At 41.5% G+C, this 24,172-nt stretch overlaps 1 protein-coding gene across 1 annotated transcript in view; it reads left to right on the top strand.

Annotated features, from left to right (window-relative positions):
• Positions 1–20,055, top strand: part of LOC149279012 (formin-like protein 3) — a 61,671-nt gene extending 41,616 nt beyond the window's left edge. Inside the window, exons 5-26 of the mRNA XM_089501483.1 lie at positions 9,341–9,424; positions 9,833–9,985; positions 10,342–10,450; positions 10,891–10,967; positions 11,902–11,995; positions 12,802–12,876; positions 12,960–13,070; positions 13,152–13,301; positions 13,901–14,002; positions 14,640–14,919; positions 15,181–15,249; positions 15,380–15,504; positions 15,925–16,127; positions 16,278–16,512; positions 16,891–16,959; positions 17,046–17,126; positions 17,338–17,467; positions 17,706–17,866; positions 18,383–18,484; positions 18,959–19,051; positions 19,671–19,794; positions 19,964–20,055. Of these exons, the coding sequence (XP_089357609.1) occupies positions 9,341–9,424; positions 9,833–9,985; positions 10,342–10,450; positions 10,891–10,967; positions 11,902–11,995; positions 12,802–12,876; positions 12,960–13,070; positions 13,152–13,301; positions 13,901–14,002; positions 14,640–14,919; positions 15,181–15,249; positions 15,380–15,504; positions 15,925–16,127; positions 16,278–16,512; positions 16,891–16,959; positions 17,046–17,126; positions 17,338–17,467; positions 17,706–17,866; positions 18,383–18,484; positions 18,959–19,051; positions 19,671–19,794; positions 19,964–20,055 (2,719 nt within the window). The remainder of the gene's footprint in view (positions 1–9,340; positions 9,425–9,832; positions 9,986–10,341; positions 10,451–10,890; positions 10,968–11,901; positions 11,996–12,801; positions 12,877–12,959; positions 13,071–13,151; positions 13,302–13,900; positions 14,003–14,639; positions 14,920–15,180; positions 15,250–15,379; positions 15,505–15,924; positions 16,128–16,277; positions 16,513–16,890; positions 16,960–17,045; positions 17,127–17,337; positions 17,468–17,705; positions 17,867–18,382; positions 18,485–18,958; positions 19,052–19,670; positions 19,795–19,963) is intronic.
• Positions 20,056–24,172: the final 4,117 nt, after the last annotated feature.

The raw sequence follows: 24,172 nt of genomic DNA, 5'->3' as shown, positions 1-24,172 counted from the left end.
TGGACGTCCTGTACCCCGACTGGGTAGTCCCGCCAAACTACGATTCCTCCTCCCGAGACACAAGCAGTTAACCCCTTTAGCGCCAGACAGAACCAGCGTTGTAAAGAGAAGGGGGATGCCGCTGCACTAGAGCTGCGTTGGCGCTGTGGCTAGCTTTAGCTTAGCGTATTCAGCGCATGTCCTATCCTGAAAAGGACTGCGAGTTATTACAGCAGCCCACCCCAAGCATCAGACAACATCGATGTTAAGGGCGAAAACAGGACTCGGTTTATTTGGAAAAAGCACAGCTATTTATATACAGAAACATAATTGGATCAGGGGTATAATCCCATCATTTCCAGACAGCCAGACGCCTTCATACAGTTCTACGGCCAACAATGCCCACCCGACAAATAGTCACTATTTCGGGCTGATCCCGAGGTACCAATGGAGAGCTCAGGGTCCGAGTATGTTTTATTCCAAAAAGCGACTTAATCTAATGTCAGGACCCTGAGCGTCAATGTCCCCGGGAATAGTCTGCACGGTAGCCGGGCCAGAGTTCCATAGCCGCAGCTGGATAAACCCCGGTCCTAAAGATTGGTAACCAGGGTTCCCAAATGAGCTTCCTCTCTGTAACCACCTCCAGAGTGTTGTCCACGATGAGCATAGTGTAACCCTGAAAGAGCGACGTGGTGGGATGTCCGTAGCGACACAGTCCCGATTGTGGGTGGCATTGCCGTGGTTCCTGGTCAGGCGCATGGAGTGTGCATGTAGAGTCCCCATAGCCAGCTAGTTCATGGGAGTCTGGTTCCGGCAGACCAGACAGGATTTCCTATTCACCCTGTGCCCCCCCAATGAGCACAGGATGACATAAAAGGGGACTGGGCAGGCAGGTAATGAGTCTCCCCAGGAGTCCATAATTGCCCCCTTCCAAACTCAAACATACCCTCGTGTCCTCAGCCTCAGGGGGTTGCCGTGACTAAAGTGCTATAAAATTATTCTCATTTTCACCGCTCCTGTATTCTCTAAGGGGCTCCTTAGACCAATGGGGTCCTTGGGAGCTGCTTAATCTGTTTTATATGATAGTGCCACTGCAAGTTCTTGCAGTAGTCCTCTTGTCCAGTAGCTTTGGCATAGATAATTGATCAGCATGCTTTCATGGTGCTAATGAAACAATGATTGGATATGATTTGAAACTTATTTTGGGCAGACATACCTGAGACCTTCTGTTTACCATATTAGGCTGTAGTTTGGGCAGAGTTTAGGGACAAAAACATTTCTCTTTTAGTGCAGTGATGCAGTTGTCTGGTATCATTAGTGGTAGGACAGTCGTAGGTGGCAGCTGAAAAAGAAGCTGGAAGACAGGAATATGGTCACTTCCTGCAGACTGTTCACTCTGTGGGAGCCTTAGCAGCTGGAGATCCTTCCTACTGCCGTCTTTGTACCTCAATGGTACATTCCCCACCAGGTGCACGTTCAGGGATCCTAATATGCCTTCACCACTAGGTCATTTCTGTACATCTCACCTTTTGTGGTGCCTATAGAAGATCCTTATTTAATACTGACTATGCTCAGCACAATACAAGTTTTTTTTTATATAAGGAAAAGTCCCTGACTGGTTTAAAGCTTGTTGGTGCTCTAGGCAGTGATATGTTTTATAAGCAATGATGTACTTGGGATATATCTGTCACAGATCTGGCTGGTCTGACCGACTACCTCCGCTGACTTGTGCTTCCTTAGCCTGGGACACACACTTTCTCCGGTTTCCCAGTCACTAGCCGACACTCAGTGTAGGGTATGACCAAAACGAAGACTGCTTTATTTCTCACACACAGGGCTGGATATATCCAGAACATTAACATAAAACAAGATATTGGGATACAAACCGCCCCCTTAATCTGCCTCCCAGAGACAACAGGGGCAGTAAAGGGATTAACAATACAATAGGGTCTCAACCTCCACTATCTATTACTGGCCGAAATCAGTTCCAAGGATGGCCGGGGTAAATGTCTGTAGTGGTGGAACTGGGGGGAAGGGGGGGGGTAACATAGTAGTGCCTCATGGGGTGGGGGGGTCTGATATTAAAGTAAAACAATGGCGGTCACTCCCTGGTTGCAGATCTTGGCTGTCTGGGAGAGATAAGATAGATAGTGATGAGATAATATCCTGCTGGGGTAGCCACAGAAGTCTTTACAAAGTCAGGGCCCATAGTCAGTAGGGAGGAGGCTGGGAGCCAGGCCTCTCCAGGGGCCCTGGTGATGGAGGGTTCCGTCACAATATCCATACTAAAATCAGAGCTGCACATCCTTCTGAGGCAGAGTTTTCTAGAGTGTAAACGGGCTGGTTACAATGGATCTCCTCCATGGCCTATTGAGCTGCAATGCAAAGCCTGATTGTCCTATAGGATGATCTTCCCCAGTTAAGTGGTAATGGGGCTTCTGTCCCAGGTCGGAATATGCCAGTGTCTCCACACTAAAATGTCTCCATACTTCCCTAGCAAGTTTTAAGCAGAATCCTCATTTACCTTGAACAGGAGGGAGCTTATCCATACTGGTCTAATGGCTGTAGAATATAGGATTGCTGCGTCTAGTAGTATAGATCACCCTAGTACTGCAATCATACAATGCATTGCCAGAGAAATCTGTGCCACAGGTAGAACAAATGTCCTTATGTTGCATGGCAGTACAAGGGGGACAGTGGGTCACATTGACTTTTATACAGAAGGTAGGGTGCCGTGAGACTGGGACCCTTACACACCTTAATGTAGGGCAGGCCCTTTCCATTGGCCACCCGAATAACTTTCCGTGTTATTCATGTAGCAGGAGAGATAGCTCTGTCTATCCATTTAGAGCAGGACTCCTGCATGGGGCCTGTCTGGAGTTATGTGCTGCCTCTAAGATTACCCTTATGGCTGAAGCAATCCCGGGGACTATAAGGAGAAGGGGGTCCTAGAAAGATCTGGAGCATTGCTCTTACTTCTGGGGTTAGATAAGTACGGATTTAGCTGCAGCAATTGGAGGTTCGGCATCTGGAGTTTAAGGAGCTTACATTTGGCCTCAATTCAGTACCTTGTGCCCTTACTTCATCCACTAAAGAGAATAATTTGTATCTTCTATATTCTCATAATCAGAACCTTACAATCTCTGGGAGACTTTAGATGGATGTTTAATAAGAGGTTCCATCCAAGACTCTCCTCTTCAGAGGGTATTTCTTCAGACAGCGAGGTCCAGAATCTCATAACATCTGTTACAGCTTTGCAACAGTGGAGATGCAATTTTCCATTCCTGTTATGCTGGCAGATTTTCCCAGATGGTTGCTGTAGAAGAGAGACTGCAAGTAGGCATGTCCTGGTGGATCATGTGTGTACAATGTTCATGACATATGCCAGCCTAGAGTTGGGGAGCTGTTATACAAGACAATTTTCCTCAGAAAGTATTCTATAAATCTCTTGGAACTCTTGGAAGTCTGAGAAGCTCTAAATTAAAGATTCTTCAAGTAGCGGTGAAGGTATAAGAATCACTGCCTGAAGAACTAGACTGGCCCACATAGAGCCCATTGAACAACTTTGGGTCAAACTGAAATGGAGATTGCGAGTCAGGCCTTCTCGTCCAACATCAGTGCCTGTTCTCAAAAATACTCTGCTGGATGAATGGGCAAAAATTCCCACAGAATCACTCCAGAAGAGTGGAAGCTGTTTGATGCAAATGGGGGACCAACTTCATATTAATGTCATCAAAGTCCCTGTTGGTGTAATGGTCAGGTGTCCCAAAACTTTTGTCCATATAGTGTTTCCTACTTCATGCTACCGGGAAATGACGAGGAAAAGAAATTGTCAGGTACAAATCTTCTGTTTCCTTGTTCTTCTGAGGCATGTGGTATTGGTTTGTTTTCCAGTGTGACAGAGTTTTTAAGAGCAACTCCCTCTTCTATCGTCATTATTGGCAGCTACCCCTGATTATTCTGCCAGTCATGATGGGGACTTCCCTGACAATGATAATCTTGCTAGTAACCATAATGCTTGATACTTGTCCGGTGAACAACTTTTCTAATATCACATGAAATAATTTAAGCATAATTTGCAGAAAATGTTTTGAAGTAAAATAGGGTAAAACAAGAACAATTATTGCAGAAACACAATTTCCGTAATCTGTTTTCACCAGTTTTTAATTTAAAAAAGAAATGCATTCTTTATGGGAACATATAAAGTAGATATATGTGAAAGAAGAAAACGTAACTTATTCTTGCATCGATATAAATGTTTTTTGGCATCTTTTAGGTTGCTAATGCGTTTCTACCTCTGTATACGTCAGCTGAAAGCATCCCCAGAAATAGAGCATGCAGTCAGACAGGAAATGAGCAGGAGGTGGTGGTGGGGGAATGGAGAGCAAGCAGACAGGAAATAGGCGGGCCGCTGGCCTGGGAGAGGAAAAGACAAAGCCGACAGCTTTAGTGTCAGATTGAATCATTTGCCAAAGCCTGTGTGTATGAGCAAGAACAGCTACGGCTTATAAGTGGGATAAGACTCACGGCCAGGGGTTTAAAGTAGTCCGAGACATTGCAGCATGAAGAGAAGCAGTAGTTACCGGGTTAAGCTAATACAGCTGTCTTGGGGATCTTTGGGGTGATTTCTCTTCTTCTACTTTTAGTTTTTTCCTTGATGCCTCTCGAGTAAACAATATGCTGCACCAAGCTTTGACATGAAAACAAGTCAAAAGGAACATGTATTTCCTGATTGACTCTGCCAATTGTCGAACAGGGCTCATGCGTATACATAGAGACATATGCATCATATACAGAAAGGCCTGGAAAATGAATAGTAGGGTGTGTTCCCTTTTCTGTATATTTTTTATGCAGAATTGCAGGTTCTGACCAAACCTTAGGGTTGAGCACCCCACCTGCCAAACAGTTGCCTCATGAATGGTGTCTAGAGAGGGCTTTAAATTGCTTGAGAGTCTAAGTAGGTTAAAATACAAAGCAGTCCCACTAATTCAGCTCTTTTTGTAAGCAATATAGCCATGTCAAATTAGATAATACTTGCAGAAAATGGGGTACTTTGAAGTAATTGCAGGCTAAACAATATATGGCCATATAATTGTGATGGAGTCCCGAATGTTAATGCTTCAGTTAGGCGCTATTAAATAGCATTTGCTGGGTGTGCGCTGATCTCTTGCTTTGTTGTTTGTACATGTTGGTCTTAATTTAGCAGCACCCTGGAATCTGAATGTGTAAGCTTTTTAGGGTGTGCTCCCCTTTCTGTATATTTTGTAAAATAATACTAATAAAATACGGAAAAAAATAACCAGCCGGGGTATGTAGGAACAGTCAGCTTCATTTTTGTTACACAGGTAGACTATGTGAGTCAAGACTAACTGGAAGCATCAGAGGTTTCACCAGCGTACATTCTCGATGCAGTAATGTATTACAGAGTCTTAGTGATACAATAAATACAAATTCATGGGGTCCTTAATCACAATCTTTAATAATTGTAGGTTAATTCACCTCTGTGCGCATGCCCCTTTGTTTTTGCCTTACTGTTGCCTGGGGGAAAATTGCATTACTTCCCCATTTTAAGAGGAGATACACATGCACCCAATTCAGGGGTGAGCCTAATGTTAGTGGTGCCTGGGTGCAGTATTTCTTTGGTGCCCCCCTTAACTTACACACAATACACTCTAATACCATACAATAACACACAATGCACATACTAAAAAGCTATATGCTGATGCACACTCAAGATTGTAAGCAGGGCTCTCTCCACCTACTGTATCGGTTTGTCTTAGTCTGTCAATTCTCATCTTGTCATACCCCTTGTATATATGTACTGTACTGAGCTCTGTGTAAATCGTTGGCGCTATATAAATAAAAGATAATAATAATAATAATAATGCACACTCTGACCCATACATTAAGCCTAACATCATATGGTAACAGACCCACACACTATGGAGAAACATACAAAGTCCAACACCATATACTCATATACTGACAAACATGCACACATTCACTCTAACACCATACACTTACACATATATACACACTCCCTCCAACACCACACATTCACATTAACTCTTGTCACTAACACATACATAAACACACACACTCCTGCTCCTCCCGTACAGCTGGGAGCTCTCCCTCCTCCTCCTCTCACCCTCTTACCTTGCATGGAGCCCTCTCTTCACTGCAACTTCACGCTTCTCACCACCACAATTTTACCCCTGCCACAATTCTAGTTTTGATTACTGTAAAGCAAACATTTACCGTGAATTGGGGATGAAGACATTTGTGATTTTTGTGTGCTATTTTTCTAAACAATGAGGGATAGATCTGTATTGAAAACCAGACACAATTGTTCGTGCAGGCGAGATTGTCAATCACCTTGATGAGTACTGTGCACAATGCAAATGTCCAAATAATTCTCTCTTCTAAGGTTTATCTTGTAAAGGTCAAACTGTCTTTGCGGTATCAAGAGAAAGTAAGAGTGATTTTCATCACTCACGTTTTGACGCCTTGACCAAATTGTTCCACAGATGATCATTTTTCACGAATTCACTCATTTTGGTATACATTCCACGCCACCCCCATAACACTTCAATTCAGTGCCCAGGATATGATGTCAGTGCTGCTGAAATAAGTATGGAACGACCACCCAGTGTACATAGATCTTTATCACTCAACTGTTCCATAGAGATGTCATTTCCATTTTATCAACATGCTCTTAAAATACCCATTTTTAACACTGTGCACAAACAAGTCCTATTTTGACTTGTAAATGACAATCCATTGGGATTTATTCACTAACCCGTGAGATGAAACATTTTTCTTACCTGCTTAACCAAATGTTATTTGAGGTTGCTTCAACGATCCCTTAAAATACGGACGTGAGTGACGCTTTAAAGGCATTTACGTCTTCTCGCTGTCAACTTCAAACGTACACTTGACCTGTATCTGTGATGTTGCCCATCCTTGTTATAAAGCATACGCTGATTTGTTTCAGAATGCCTGCGAAGCTCAAACTTGTACAGATTCCTTTTTTATGTGTTGAGTATTTCTGTTTATGTGGTACTATTGGAATGCCAACAAATGGATACTTTTAAAACAGAATCTGGAATTAAACAATTTTGGCAAATCGTTTCCTTGGACAAAATGAAACTCCTGGTCACGTTTGCCAAGTTGAAAGCCACCAACGTACGTGTTGAGTGTCTGCTCAAAAGTATGTTTGCATTGCATACAATGTAGCAGGCAGCCATAGTCCCATGCCTGGAGTATCAAATAGAAGGGGGTGGTGGGTGATGGAATTAATTTCTTTAGTTGAATTAAATTAATATAGTTTTTAAGACTGGGATTAACATTTCTAGGTATGACTATGGCATTCGGTGTAGAATATTCAGGCCCTTCTGCATGTTTCAGCAATGACTCCCTGGCTTCTGTTTTCTCCAGCCCTGTCTCAGTAGCACCGTTGGTAGTTGCATTACTGGGCTAAACATTTCAGAACACCCAGATGAATGAGGCATTTAGTGTCTCCCACGTACCATGTGACCGAATCCAAATATTTGCCTCCTCCACATATTTTTCAAGACATATACAAATAATAAGTACACATTTGTAGCAAAATATGAATCTGCTAGATCAGCGTAAAATCAAATAATTTGAGATCAGTCGGGAATTGGGAATCACTGTTTTGAGTATCATTCTCAGTATTATTTGAGAAATACATTTCTATTACCATATATGCACAAATTAACATTTAGCTTAATGGTAGAACAAAAATAGCTCCTCTAAATGACTTTAGAAACATAAAAAATCTACAATGTAGATTCATTAGGAGTTTATGCTAACGCTTTGGCCTCACGCTAGCATGGTGGGAAAATGGCTATATTGTACTGTCTGGCGGGGGAAAGGTTAAACAGATCAGTGCCTATACTAAACGTTGGTCCTGTTTGTGGCCCCTGTGTAATAGCTCAGCCATTGACTGGGCTCCCCGTTAAGCAGTTTGATCATTACATCCACTCGTCTGGATTTATTTCCGTAAGCTGGGTGATTATGTTCTGAACTATGTTAGCAATTATTTAGATGAAACTGGAGACTTGTGTAGATGGGAATTGACCGACCATAAACTCCGAAACAATATTATAATGTTATGTTGTGTTGCAGACATTCCATTAAAACCAAAACAGGCACAAAGACTACGGACACACTGCCTACCATTGCAGTTTCACTTCACATCATTCTTTTTTTCCTAGGGAGACATTATTATTATTATTATTATTTATTGTTTTATGTAGCGCCATCTTGTCTGCCCATTTTCCCAATGAAGAGATTTAGACCTTAATCGGCCCTTGGTCTTGTCTTAGATTCACACTGTATTGGCCTCTACCACTTCTGATAGGAGGCTGTTCCATATATCTACAACCCTCCAGGAAAAGTAAAACTTCCTTATATTATGTCTAAATCTCCTGACCCTCTAGTTTTGACCTCCTGTTCTAAAATATATATATTTTTTAATATGGTTGTACCATTTTGTGTAGGACTAGAGCATATAATAGATGAGTTTGCCGGTCAGAGTATGCTGTCCCTTGAACATCTGTCAATCATATTTGGCTTTAGCTTTAGTCCATTGGATTGCATGAGTCTCAAAATGCATGACTGATTGTAAATGTAAATTGGATAAAGAGGATTCTGAAAACCCAACTTTTCCCCCCCAGTCTCAATATGGCTTCCACGGGCTACGTGTGCGGGAAGTTTGGAGGGTTTTTTTGACTCTCAACGTAACATACAAGCAAGGGAGCTGAGCGAGCCCACGTAGTTTGCAGAGTATTCTATGTGGTTCACATTTATCCTTTCTAGAAGGAAGTCATGTTTACTCGTATAAAGCCCCTTATGGCTTTAGGCATCTGATGTTTTTTGTATATTTGTCATATTAGGTTTGTGTTAATTTGGGAGATTTATTATTTCATACAACCGTCGCCTATTTATACTGATAACCAAAGGCAAAGTCTGAACTACCAAGCTGCAAATTATGGGTTAGATGCTTCAGATCACTTTTACTTGCCACCTAAATGTTTCCTTTAAAAGGTAGAAATGTATTCTGTATTTATAATCCACATCTACAACTAGAGACCAATCACAATCTACATTTTTGAGAGGACAAATGGGATAAGATCCAAATATAAAGTCGTGACCACGTCTGTTCTAGATTGCAACTATAACTTGGCAGCCTTGGCTGTGGTTGAGAGTGTTCGGCGTTATAGTCCTCAGCACCTGGAGTGTAAGAGGTTGCCTGAGCATAGCAAGATGCTAAAAATATACGAGCGTTGTTCTATTCTGGACTTATTTGCTTCTATTCTCTTCTAATGTTTTACAGGTGGGTTCGGGAGTTTTTAAACAATGACAATCAAGGTCTAGATGTGCTTGTGGAGTATCTGTCCTTTGCCCAGTGTGCGGTTATGTAAGTACTGCTTTAAACGTTGTATTGCTGTTGCTAAATGCCATTCTCTCAAGGTGCTTGGCTAGCTATGGTCAACAAATTGTATTTCTGCTGGGTGTCAAAATAAGCAGGGAAGCCTGTGGATCCTCTAAACCTACTGAGGATTAACTGATCTGTGATTTACCCTGCCCTGGAAGCTGGATCAGCTTGCATCCAAATAACATTGTCTGTGTGCTGCCTTGTCTTTTTATAGCTGAGATTGCAAATGCTGAGTGGTTTTTTTTCCCCCTTAATATTCTCCACTGATCGGACCGTTACCCTATTCCATCCAGTATTGTGTACCTGTGCTGCGTAGCGGCCATGCTTTATCCATTTTCCCCCTCTTCCTCCCCCAGCCGCTGAAGCTTTTTGTGTATCCCTCTGATGTAGGTTTGATTTTGAGGGCCTGGAAAACGGGGAGGATGGCTTGATAGAAAAGTCCAAGCCCTGGAGCAGATCCATCGAGGATCTGCCGCATCCCAATTCCCTGTCTGCCCCTTTCACCAACGGCCTCGCTCGCTCTGCCCGCCAGTCTGTGCTCCGGTATGTATATGTGTGCCAGCTCCTTGCCGATCCTTCCTGCAATCAGCCTACCATGGTGTGATGTTTGTGACCTTCCTACTTTGTGTGCTAAGAAAAATCATTCCATTACTAAAATGCATGCTACCTTGACAAGATGTAGAAGCAGAAAAGATAACATAAGGAACAGTGGTCTGGAAATGCATAGATTTCTTCAGAGTAAAGAACAATGTATTTTCATATGAACTCATTTAGCTTTGTAGAAGCCAAAAGTGTTCAATTTTCCTTTTTACATACTTTTAGGAACGTATTGCGTACTTTGTGAATGGTTCTTGGCATGTTTTATTAAATAGTCTCACTGTGAACTCTCTTAATAGAAGCTACAACACACTACCTGGCAAAAAAGCCTTGAAGAACTCACGGTTGGTCAGTCAGAAGGATGATGTCCATGTCTGCATTCTGTGCCTCCGGGCAATCATGAACTATCAAGTAAGGGGTCATTGTCATGAATATGCCTCAACAGGCTGTTATCTGTTGTAAAATTCTGATTCAATAAAGAGAGAGTTGTTAGGAAAGTTGTGGTTTTAACTCCTTCACGATATGTTATGAGGGTCAAATACTAATGAGCTTCTACTGTAGGAAGAGCTTGGCTGGCCCTGTATAATGTATTGTTAGAGATTGCCCTTCATAATTAATACAGAATTAAAAGAGTTGAAACCAGAACTCGCCTGACACCTCTCTCTTTTAGTGAATAAAATCATATTTTAGTACATATACCCAGATGTTTTGCACTAGAGTGAGAACTCTGTGTTTTATAGCCTGGTTCATCTCCCCTCGTACATAAGTCTGTCCCAGTGGGTATTGCAGCATATTCCCACCAGTATAAGGATCTATTGCTCTACATGCGACATTGTTCTTGTTTTCCTTAGTATGGCTTCAACCTGGTTATGTCCCATCCTCATGCTGTGAATGAAATCGCCCTCAGCTTAAACAACAAGAACCCCAGGTAACTTCATGGTCCCTTATTTGTCTAATGAATGCCCTGTTTTGCTCCAGTGTTCCATAAAAAAAAACCCACAAAAAATGGGAAGATTGCTATAAACGAAATTGTCCCATCCTTGGTACTGTGTATCCCATGGAGTCCTTGGGGGTTGGAATACTCTGCCTGTGGAATCTCAGGTGTTGATACCATTTCAAATGTTATTTAATTGGACATATTAGGTTGATATTAAAGGTATATGCTTGAAAAAATACTTCTACTGCTACTATATTTGCGTGGTGAAGTGGAGTTTTTAGATAAGTGGGTTTTTAAAGTGATAAGTGAAACCACTGTAAAAAGCCACATTTCAAACATTTCCATTTTTGACATTTCCTTTGCATAAAGACAATGTGTCATTTGCATAGTAAATTATTGCCTACATGAACCTTTTGAACACCTGCGGGTATGAGCAGTGCTGCCCACCCATGCACATAAGCTAAATGACACCTCTGTTGGGAGGAAAAAAACTAACGGGTATATTTACAGAAGGTGAACATTTCCCAGAATTCTTTAAAACCATTACTGGTTTATCACTGTCATTTAATGTACTACCAAACCCTGTGGATATAATTATCACTGGAAGAAAGGATTTGACCCTGCAGATATTAATCAGTAGGCTAGGACAGCAGATTTACCCCCTGAGACACCATCAGCATACATATCTGCTGAAACCCATGGACCTCAATGAGTACTATGGCCGTGAACTTGGTCTGGTTCTTCCAAAACAGTATGGCCGAGATTAGTAATGAATATGGTAAGTAGAGGGAGGAAAAAACAAAAAATATCTTAATTCTAAGTTTCCTGCCTTTTAGCAAGTATATTACCTCAGATACTTTAGGTTATACCGATTTAAGCTTCTGTCTCTGTATTTTTTTTTAAAATATATTTTATTTCTTTTAAGGACGAAAGCTCTGGTGCTAGAGCTTCTGGCTGCTGTGTGCCTGGTCCGAGGGGGACATGAAATCATCTTGTCGGCATTTGACAATTTTAAAGAGGTATTGTAGGTTCAAGCCAAATCTGTTTATAACCACATCAAAATAATAATAACCTCTTTTTGGGGTGTCAAAGCCTGAGCATACTCTGTTTTAAGGTCAGGTTGATGCCCACATTTAGGACAGGTATGGTTATATGGTTACAAGTCACAAACAATAACAATATACTTCTTTAGGGCAGCACCCCCCCCTGCTACAAAACCAGGGGCAGATCACCCTGTTTGGTTATTAGGGCCATGGGCCAGATTGGAAGATCAGAGGTCTCCCTTGTAACCAGCCCTGTTACACAATGGGGGCTGGTGCTTAGCTGGGGCAGTCCCCACAGTATCCTTACCCAGAACCACCTGTTCCTCTAAGGCAGAGCACCAGGATATGATGTACAATTCCAGCACTCGATAGAGATGACAGCACAGATGCCCCTAATATATTTAAATAAAAAAACCCAGTGAGGAACAGGTCTCCTATGGAATCCTGCTTTTCAGGATGGGGCCCTGAATCGTTTTGTTAGAAGATCATCCATGTCAGTGCATAATGCAAGGGAAGCTTTTGCTGGTATTTAAAAAGGTTTGTGAAGATGTATAAATATTCTATTTAGGAATAAATTACTTGTGTGTTTTTCCATCATTCAGCTATTTGTATCCATAAGCTGCATACGATCCAGGTAGAATATTCACATAGCTTTTTGCCTTTTTTTCTATTACACTTGTGTAAATCATAGGTTTATTGGAATGTATATTTGTGTATAGAAGCCTATGAATGAGCAAAAATAAATATAGTAATAGATTGATTTTAAGATTTGATGTTTTCAGGTCTGTAAAGAGAAACATCGTTTTGAGAAACTCATGGAGTATTTCAGGAATGAAGACACCAACATTGACTTCATGGTGAGACCAGAAGCAGGAGGAATAGATCATCTCATCAGCTAGTGTTACGTCACAGATGTAAAAGGGATTTTTGCTTTCTCTAGGTTGCCTGCATGCAGTTCATCAATATTGTCGTTCACTCTGTGGAAGATATGAATTTCCGAGTGCACCTTCAGTATGAATTTACTAAGTTAGGCCTTGAAGACTTCCTGGAGGTAATCCAAAAATTGTTGAATTGTATATGGGCATTCGCCTCCATGTTCTACCATGATGTCTAACTGGATGTCTGTTCACAGAAGTCTAAGCACACAGAAAGTGAGAAGCTCCAGGTGCAGATCCAAGCATATCTCGATAATGTGTTCGATGTTGGGGGATTGCTCGAGGATGCAGAAACCAAGAATGTTGCACTGGAAAAGGTGGAGGAGCTCGAGGAGCACCTGTCCCATGTGAGTAAGCTTTCTGACTTGTGTTTCTCTTAGCACAGGAAAGTGCTATGGTTGGAAGGTGACGAGAATAAATATCCGGTGGAGATCAGGGGTCCCTGCATAACCTGTCTGTCCCAGTATCTAAAAAGTCAGTGTCTTGCAATGAATAACTTTATATCCTCTGTAATGAGAATTCTGCATTGTTACTGATCTCTATACTAGATTATTGTAAGGCTGTAGTGTGCAGCTATTGTAATACCAAAAAACTGCTAAAATTACCTCCAGATTGCACTGTTCCATATGTACGCACAGAAAATAGAAATAAAACATTGGATAACTTGTCAGAATCCAGCAAGATACACATTACGCAAATGACACTGACAGCATTACCTTCCAAAGTTCCCCTTTTTGGAATTTACGGTAATTTTACAGGGATTTTTTTATTAGTAAGTGTAAAAATCCAAAACCCAGGATTTCTTTCGCTTTTGATTTGTAATCGGAGATGATCACATGCCATGAAACACTGGGTTTGCCTTCTGGGAAAGATTTTGCTATCTATTCAGTCGGGAGACATAAAGATTAAATGAGTGTTTAGAGAATAGTCTCTTGTCTTCCCATAGATGACCGAAAAACTGCTGGACCTTGAAAATGAGAACATAATGAGAGTGGCAGACCTGGAGAAGACCCTTCTGCAGCGAGAGAAAGAGCTAGAATTGATCAAGGTGAGTGTCATGGGGGCAAAAATATTAAAATTTACCAGCCAGCCATGATGCCCCTATATTATTGTGATTTTCTGGACTAGCCTAAAGAACATAATATTGGCTAGAAATATTAGAGACTCGCATATATCTCTGTACAATTTTTTTACGTCCCATGCATGGCTTGTGTGTGCCGTGTTCTCTTTACAGACTGTAATAAAGGTACACTGGGTCATAGCTTTTAAGTCCTAAGGAGATGCTGCCCCCTGGCGTGTTTGGTGGAACTGAAGCACATGTGCAGAATTTCCCTTTAGACGCATGTTCTATGGCTTGTTCTGTTACCAGTGCTAGTACATTCCTAATCACTATTGTGCTCCGATTGTCTCAGAGAACAAGTCATGGCCCATGTATTAATTTGACACGCGCTTACTTTCACTTACTTTAGCACATTTAGTAAGAAAATAAGCTAGTGCAATGCTGATAAAGATGTTGCGAATGCCTACTAACAAAATGACAATTGCTCTATATGGCGATGCTAGTATCATGGGACCCACGTGGAGACCTATGTGCCTCCTTGGAAAAGTAGAGGTCTACTCTGTAACTTAGTTGAAGAGCAGTTTGGTCAAGCATTGTTTGCAATATATTGAATCTGCTTTTACAGGAAACCTATGAGAACACGAGCCATCAGGTGCACACACTGCGAAAGATCATCAAGGAGAAAGACGAGGCATACCAGCACCTCCGCCAGCGAGAGCAAGCCAACACCTTCCATATAAACCGGCAGGGGCCCGCTGGAACCGTCCATCCAATTGTCGTTGCTCCTGGTGGAGAGACCCCCTTGCCTTCAGAATTTCCACCCCCACCCCCTCCTGTCCCTGTTGCTGCACCTCCGCCTCCTCCTCCACCACCTCCACCGCCACCACCACCACCTCCTATGCCAAGTAAGAAAGCAGCAATTTAAAAAAAAAAATTTTTTATTGTTAAATTACTTCAATAATATCAATATTAAATCGCTAGAATCCAATTTGCTGCTGAATGCTTCATGGATTTTTCTGACGGCATAATTCTGATTGACGCTCATTCACGCTCTTGAACTCGGCAGGATCAACTAAATTGAGCCAATTCTTGGAAGCTTCCTTATAGTCTACCAGCTCTTTTATTTCATGAATATTCATATTAATATATGTATCTTACATCAATAGGCAAATGTCCTCCTCCACCTCCTTTGCCATCTTCTTCACCATCTGTGATCCTCACTACGGGCTTATCAGGTAAACATATGACCCATTGAATGAGATGTTGGTAGCACAGCATTACATGGAGACATTTTTAGCAACTTATTCTGTGCATCTGTTTTTAAGCATGTGTGGTGTTTTATTTGTTATATTCTTCCTTTTATAGCAATCCGTATAAAGAAGCCTATCAAAACAAAGTTCCGCCTTCCTGTTTTTAACTGGACTGCTTTGAAGCCGAATCAGATCAGTGGAACAGTATTCAGTGACTTAGATGATGAGCGGATATTGCAGGTGAAAGGGGGGGCTTTGTGTTTTTGGTGGAATACTTGTTGTGTAAAGTGTTTGGATTTCATGCTGAAATATTGTAAAAGTGCCAAGTTGACAACACTACTAAACTGTGGACAAATTAGAATTTGTATATATAATATAGAAGTATGCATTTGTATATAGAAACGTTAGACTCGGCACCAAAGTAGACAGATGCCTATAATAATAATTTTAAAGCATAATATTGTAACCTTGTTTCATACCACTTTATAGAGCCAGAATTTATATATTGCTATATCAATGCCAGTAATTCACATTATAGTCAAAATGTTACATTGCAGTGTGCATTGTCACTATATACTAATAATAGAATCCTGGCATCTTTACCCCCTTTTTCTACCCCAGACTGTTAAACCCCCCTTTATTCCTTTTTTACATGCACAGGACCTCGATATGGATAAGTTTGAAGAACTGTTTAAAACCAAAGCACAAGGAGCTGCCATCGACGTGACTTGCTCCAAAAACAAAACATCTCAGAAAAATGTCAGCAAGGTGACACTTCTGGAGGCCAACAGAGCCAAGAACCTCGCGATCACTCTGCGTAAAGCAGGCCGGACGACGGAAGAAATCTGCAAAGCCATCCAAATGTAGGTTTTGCTGCCTAGTAAGAATTGGTTTGCACACATAACGTGCACTTCATCCATGCTTGATTTAAAAAAGCAAGAAGGCGTCACATGGAAGAAGGACAAAATATAAGCTCGGAGATAAAGCGCTCTTATCTATCCCCTCTTGCTTAGGTTTGACTTACGGACGCTGCCCGTGGATTTTGTGGAATGCCTGGTGCGTTTCCTGCCCACAGAGGCAGAAGTGAAGCTGTTCCGGCAGTATGAGAAAGAGCGCAAACCCCTAGATGACTTGTCCGACGAGGACCGTTTCATGATGTCCTTCAGTAAGGTGGAGCGTCTCTCCCAAAGGACGTCCATCATGACCTTCATGGGTAACTTCAATGAAAACCTGCAGCTGCTTACACCGGTAAGAATGATTATACTCACAAGGTTCACACTTTTGTTGGTGCTATGTGTGATGTAAACATATCACAATAGGTTGTGAGTTAAATGCACTCTCTAGTATTGACAAATTTGTCAATCTATTTTTCCCTCTGTAGGTTTAATAGCATGAAAACAACACAAAAAATTCAGTTTTTAACTGTTCCCAGGAATTATAATAAAGAATAATTCTGAAGAAGGATTTGCACATTTATCAGTACTAGGAATGCTGCATTTAGTTACAAAAGTACATTCAGCAGGGTGGGTTAAGCAGCACCTTTAACTTCCGCATCGAGTAATCTAGTATATTCATTCGGAATGCATTGTTACCGTTTCAAATGTTGTTGGTCATATCTCTTTTCAGCAACTGAATGCAGTCATTGCAGCTTCTGCTTCTGTAAAGTCATCTCCAAAACTGAAGCAAATGCTCGAGGTTAGTGAAAAGAAATTAGGAAAAGTAAAAGTATCGCTTTTTTCCACACCATGATGTAACTGTGTAATATATGTCTGTCCTTTCAGATTATCCTTGCACTTGGCAACTACATGAATAGCAGCAAAAGAGGATCTGTCTATGGGTTCAAACTCCAGAGCTTAGACCTGGTAAGCCTGGCTTTCTTGTAATGGTTTGCCTGTTTGAATGCATGGCTTCATTATAATAACCGAGCTATTAATGCCTTTTGGTGGGAATATGTTTGGGTTTGGTGCCATATCAATATATCTATGGAAGACATAGGGGATAAAGGGCTGCAGTGTTTCATGTGGCATGCTTATATGTGTGATGATTTTTTGATCATAATCTTCTTTTCTTCAGCTTCAAGACACCAAGTCAACAGACCGAAAAATGACACTCCTAAATTATATTGCATTGATTGCTAAGGAAAAGTACCCTGAAGTGGCCACGTTCTGGACTGAGTTACACTTTGTTGAGAAGGCAGCTGCAGGTGGGAAACGGCTGTGTTACCCATTTTCCTTGCTTGAATAGCTCATGACAATAACAATAGACAACACTACTTTGAAGCAAGAATATATATATATATATATCTATGATAGACCCAGGGATACGTAATGTTCTGTGCCATGTAGGTGTCGGTAAATTATTGTAGAGATAAAGTGCTCCTTGAGGTTCCTGCTGCTTGTTTTATGTTCCCAAGACCTTTCTAATTTACATTATTTCTACAGTGTCTCTAGAAAACGTCCTACAGGATGTGAAGGAGCTTGGGAGGGGAATGGATCTGATCCGGAAAGAGAGCAGTCATCATGATAACAGCATCCTGAGGAACTTTGTGAGCACGAATGAATCAAAGCTGGATAAGCTAGTGAAGGACGCAAGGACTGCAGAGGTAGGCAGACTGGGGGAGCTTCGAGGTCACTGCGGCAATCACATTAGATGAGCAAGAGTAGAATACCAATAGCCAAAAGCATAAGAATTTGTAGACTGTTGTGGACTCCTGAGGTAGGTAACAATTCTAGAATCCGGAAACTACCCAAGATGGCGGTCCTGTATCGTGGCGCTAATTGATGCATCGTTTCCAGACGCTTACAATCATTTGCGTTTTAACCTGTTATGCACTGTATTATTTAACTATTTACCGATTTAGTTTTAGTGTATTCTGATCTTACTACAAGTTTGGAGATTACTGATTGACAGATTTATGGCAGGCTATTACATACAGAGGAAACACAGTATATTTCTTTAAATTCAGGCTTATTAATCCTTTTCAGCATTAGTTATATTTATTGACTGCCAATAATGTGTGTGTTACTCTCTCTTGCTATCGGTGATGACTTTCCCAGGCTTTCCAAGTTTTCCTTAATATCAGAACAGAGCTTATATCTCTTTTCTTTCTCCTCGGCAGGAAGCATATGCAGCTGTGGTGCATTATTTTGGAGAGAATCCAAAGACAACGCCTCCCTCTGTTTTCTTTCCAGTATTTGCCCGTTTCATCAAATCATACAAGGTAGAGAAACCTAAAGCCTCTCGGGCACAGAAATGTGTGCGCCTGTGTGTTTGCTGAGACGCTTCCACCTGGGAAAACGTCTCAATGCTTTGAGATTGTCCTAGGAGCCCAGAACGCCGGCCTTTTCCTGCCATTGTTTCAGCAGGAAGAGGTTCTTCGTTGGCGTGCGGTCACCTGGGCTGCATGTAACATGTCCTTCAAGTGTTACAAAGGCATGTGCAGGCACCATATTAAGTGCATTTACCCTAGTAGATAGTACAATTACACAAAACTTACAAAATGTCTAGTTATTTCGCAAATCATAGTCTCCATTGATTAAAATGTTTTTACTACACATAAAATTGTCAATCAATGAAAGCTATTCAGTCTAACAGATAGACTGTCCAGGGTCCCCTAGGTATGGGATAATTTTATATCGGTATAATGTGCAGGACATCTGAAGTGCTTTACTGAACACATCTTTTTCTCAACTAGGAAGCTGAGCAGGAGAACGAGATGCGTAAGAAGCAAGAGGAGGTTTTACGAGAGAAGCTGCTGGCTCAAGAAGCAAAGAAGTTGGATCCAAAGGTATTGGCCATTGTGTCCATTTATGGAGGTTAAATGGAGGCAATGTTGTTCTCTTGGCTTTCTGCATAGCCAACCTTTATGAGATGTATCTACTTTTCAGTAAAGTTATAAACTCAATGCATGCTTGTCCAATGTATCTTACAACTGAGGATGACATACACACATGAAACTATAGGCCTCCAAGAGTTAGCACAGCCTTCTTGGTTTCACGTTTTGGGGTTTACGTGGTACTAGTGTAGCTGGTTTGCTGCTCTGTGTATGGACCAGTGTTAATCCTGACTTCTGTGACCCCAATGCATGTGCTTTTGGATGCCATTTATATCCCATTTCATGGTGGCGTTTCTTTTTTGTACTTTTCAGTTTCAGGATCGCTGCCTTTACACTGGTAGTTTCTAAAGCACTGTTCTGGTTGTCACAAAATGTTTTAGTGAGGATGTTTCCATTGTGAACAGTGGCTCTAGTGATGATGAGCTGTCACAACATACATTGGCTGCGACAAAGGGCTTAAAAGTGCATTTTACTATTCTCATGTTAGAGGATTTGCATGTCAGCGTGTGCCTAAATAACACCTTGTATTTAGTAAGCAGCCTTCATTTGCGGTACCTTACTTTTCCCCCAGTCTCCGATGCAGAAAAACAAGCGACAGCAGCAAGATCTCATTGCAGAGCTGCGCCGGCGACAGGCCAAGGACCATCACCCTGTATACGAAGGGAAGGATGGAGCCATAGAAGACATAATCACAGGTGGGTTTCTGTGCCTTGAAATGGTAGATTGCAAATGCATTCTTTCACAGTCGGTGCTTAAAAGGTCTTTTCAACCCAAGCGGAGTGTCCCTTGCCTCATCATTTGTCTTACAGTGTCCATTTTTTGATTGTGTATATATTTCTTTGTTTTCCCTCTGAATGGATGCAGTCCTGAAGAGCGTCCCCTTCACAGCCAGAACAGCCAAACGAGGCTCTCGCTTCTTCTGTGATACATCCCTGTTTGAGGATTCAAACTGTTAAAACTCCATGCCTTTAAAAAATATTGAAAGGTACATAGACTCTTGCCAATGCATGCACTGACTCTCCTTGTTAAATGTTCTCATGGAGGACATTGGAGTGCATGCGTGGAATAATGGGAGAAGCCTGTCCCTTACATTAACACTACATTTCAATTTTACTAATACATATATTGCATTTGACTGCATGAAATCTGTGCCTCCAAATGCACAAACTGTCATGGATGTGAATCGGTCTGGCCTAGACAGATACAAATGTGCCAATGTATATCTCTGGATATAGTGAGTGATACAGAAACAAACTACCGTATTTGCTCGATTATAAGATGAGTTCTTTTCAGAGCAAATGCTCTGATAAATAACCATTGTCTTATATTCAAGGTCGTCTTTTAATCAGACCTCAAATAGTGGTCTGACTACAAGACTAAGATCCAGATCCCCCACAGCGCTGCAGGGAACCTGGATCCTCCTCTCTGGCAGCCGGTGGACGTCTATGCAATGCGCGCAGACAACCTCCACTGCTGCCGGCACTTCTACCGAGGCTTCTGTGACAGAACGCCGGCATCATATGACTTTCCGGTGCTCCACCATAGAAGCCCCGGCGGTATAAGGCATATCTGGGGAGCAGATTTTCATAAGTGGGGGCACATTGGCAAATAAAAGAAAAAAAATGAATTTTTCTCAATCATAGTTTTTATTAAATATGAAAATTTTTTTACATGTGAATTAATATTTACTAGTAAAACTTTTTTCTTACAGGGTAGTCTTATATTCAGGCTTTTCCTTTTTTTCCCTAAATTAATAATCCAATTTTGGGAGGTCGTCTTATTATCAGGGTTGTCTTATAATCGAGCAAATACGGTATTATTTTATGCATTTCTCTGGCAGGAAGCACAAGTAACTTTATAGGTGAGAGGGCTGTATATAAATCAAGTTTGGTTCCTACACCCCCTTTCAGAAATGGAACCAACGGCGGATGTTTAAATATCACAAGCCAAGACAATGTGATTGAGCAACCTGTGCTCAGGCCCGTTTCTGTCCAGTACTATACCGGTACTGGAACCGATGTGCCTTTAATGTTCTGAACTCTGGGGAGCCACCTCGCCTGTTTAATTGTTTGTGCCCCTGCCGGGTACTATCAGAAGCTATGCTATTTAACTGCTTTTCAGCTGGAGGGTGCATGCACCGGGGCAAGGCATGGGAATCTGCATGGATGGTGGGTTCTATGTTTGCCCCTTTTTATTTCATGTTTAGGCTCCAGATGAGTACCCAAGTCCTCCTAAAAGATACTCGAGTATTTGTTATGTATGCATTTCCATTTTCTCTCTCAGATTAGCAACCAGGAAGATTCATCTCTAGTTTCCCCTTCTCTTGCAGAGGGTAAGAAACTGTAAGAAACAGCTGTGCAAATCCATGTATAGCTTGGCTAATGCAGGCTCTGCCGCTTCTGCTTAGAGAGCTCTTGTCTACAGCAACTCATCACCAAAATGCTGACAAATAAAAAAGACAGATTTTATACTAAGCCTGCTTATTATGCTTTCACAACACAGCATTAGCACTAGCCAATACATGTTTGTAAGCCCCAGTCATCTATACAGCCAATATACAGTTTGAGAAATACAGTGCCCTTAAAAAGACACATTCTCATACAAAGTGAAGATATAAGAAATGCACCGTCTGCATAACAGCCCCCATATAAATTGTAAGCGCTCGTAATTGGGTTGTCGGTTTAGATAAAGTTTGGTCACTCAAAGCCTCCGTAGTGTTTCCTGATAAGGTTGGTATGTAGAATTTGCTTCTTCTTTTCCAAACCAATATTGCTCCTCAAATGCCACGGCTGCTTCTGCCACAGAGCTTACCGCACCCTCATCATCTTATTTCTCTCATTGACACATCCGTTTGTCCTTTTTTCCAGACCTTCGCAACCAGCCCTTCAGACGCGCAGATGCAGTGCTCCGGAATGCTTGGCGAAGGATTTAGTGCCGACATGCTGCATCGGGTCACTGTCCCTTTGGGCTCCTTTTTTGGATCTCTGTTCTTCATTCCATACCATATTTCAAGGGACCAAGCCAGGACACTTTGAAAAGTGCCTTAAAGTTACAGTATTACTGAACAATTTTATTATTTTTTTTTAATTTCTTTTACTATTTATATATTTTTTTTAACATTTTACTGTTTAAATGTGTAAATATTTTTGTAATGTTCTCTCAACCAATAATTATTAGCCTTTCCAGTCAGCATTGGTTGCAAAAAATAGAGGAAAAAGTGCCTTGTAAGTGTATTTTGGGCAGGTGGATATAATGAACGCTAATATGTTATATGGTCGGACCTTTCCTTATTTGAAAGTGCTGGTTATGTGATAGTTAAATATATATATATATATATATATGTTTGGCAGAGCCAATGTGTCGTCTGCCTCCTTTAAATGTAAACACTATGCACCTAATGTTGGTTAGGGGGAGAAAGTGCAGGAAATGTGCCAAATTTGTTTGAAAGTTTTAGGAAGTGCATCCAAATATTCCACACCAAACAGCATCCGTACCAGTGCCTAGCAGGACTACATGAGAAAGTAATGGAACGGAATATGAAGTATTTTAAAGCAGCGTGTGATACTAGATGGCGGAGTATCTGCCTCACGTTGTCGATGTGTTACAGCGAGACCAGGAGTCAGCCAAAACTACTTAGTGCGACTCGCAATTATTTAAAGGAACCTCAACACTTTTACTGTGCACAATGCCATTTCGTGAGTCTCCCTTTGGGTCCTGCCATTCAATGCTCGGAGCGCTAAAGTGCAAGAGGATTAATGTTTTCTTGCAGCAGTTTCTTTCACTAATGTGCAATAGAAAGTGGGTCAATAACCGCGTTGCCACCCCGAAGGGCCACATTTCTCCATCAGCTGTTTATTGACAAACTGTATTAATCCCCTCCAATTTGGCAAGTGCCTTGTAATACCAAGAATATTTGGTAAACATAATGGGGACAAAGGGCATGTTCTAGTGGCGTAGTACTACACCAACAAGTGTGCTGCACTGCATTGTGGGAAGCGACTGCAGAGCTTCCCGTTTAAATCGTATCACTGCCGTTTTCGCTAGCTGCAGCATCTGTATTTTTCTTGGGTTGGTTCCCGGTCGTTGTCAGGATGACGATTACACGCTTATTTTCGCACAAATGGGTCTGCACTGCCATCTGTAGTTTTGGTTGGCTGTAAAATGTGTTAACTTAAATGGAGATTATTAGTCCCCATAATGGCTTGATGACTGTCAGCAGCTCCAGCATATCACGTTTCATTCCATTCTCCTCTTTAACAAGAAGTGCCGGGCTTTACCTTCCCTGCAAACACTTATTACAATCACGCCATGCCAGCTTACCCCGATTGCCCTCTCACTTGTGCCTTAACGGTCCATAAGCGCGACCTTGTGGCTCCTCCGTACTTAATGAATGAATGAATGGTCGTCGTATCCATTGCAGGCATGCACCTTATTTCCTAAATAGATAAACTGCTTTCCAGGCTCTGGTCAGGTTATGCATGTTAGAAAATAATCTACAAAATGACAGGTGAATACTAAGGTCACCGCAGTGGTCCTCAAAATGATCATTTGGGTTCTTAATGAATAAAAGCTCCCAATCTTTATTTTATAATGTATTTAGGGCTCCATGCACTCCAAACTCCAAATGTTAAGGACATTGTAAATGGTTGAAGATTTGTCTGCACAGTCTCATACGCATCTCTATTTTACAATTTATCCATTCCATTTTATCAGCCAGTTTTAATGTAATTATTCCATTGTATCGCTCATGTATGAAGCAGTTAACTTGTGCATGTAAAATACATTCCAAACCTCCAACGTTGCCAGAGGAATACCTTTCCAGGTCACACTCTCACAAACAGTGGGGTTTATTCATAATATTGAGTTGTCCTTTTTGTTATGAAGAACCAAGCGTGGCCCGGGGCTGGCCACTCATAATTAAAAATGCCAGGACTGGACATTAATGTAAAGCTAGTGCGGTGAGGGGAACCACTCGCAAATCACTGTTTAGTGAACTAACCCCACTGTGTTGTAGTTTCACTGGCATTGATGGGGGAGCTGTGCCTTTTCTCAATGTATTAATTGTGTACAGTA

Source organism: Sceloporus occidentalis, unplaced genomic scaffold (assembly GCF_023333645.1).
Source record: "Sceloporus occidentalis isolate IW3139 unplaced genomic scaffold, rSceOcc1.0.p SCAF_175, whole genome shotgun sequence".
Taxonomy (NCBI): Eukaryota; Metazoa; Chordata; class Lepidosauria; order Squamata; family Phrynosomatidae; genus Sceloporus; species Sceloporus occidentalis.
Note: the sequence above shows the minus strand (reverse complement) of the source record. Positions and strands in the feature narration are given on the sequence as shown.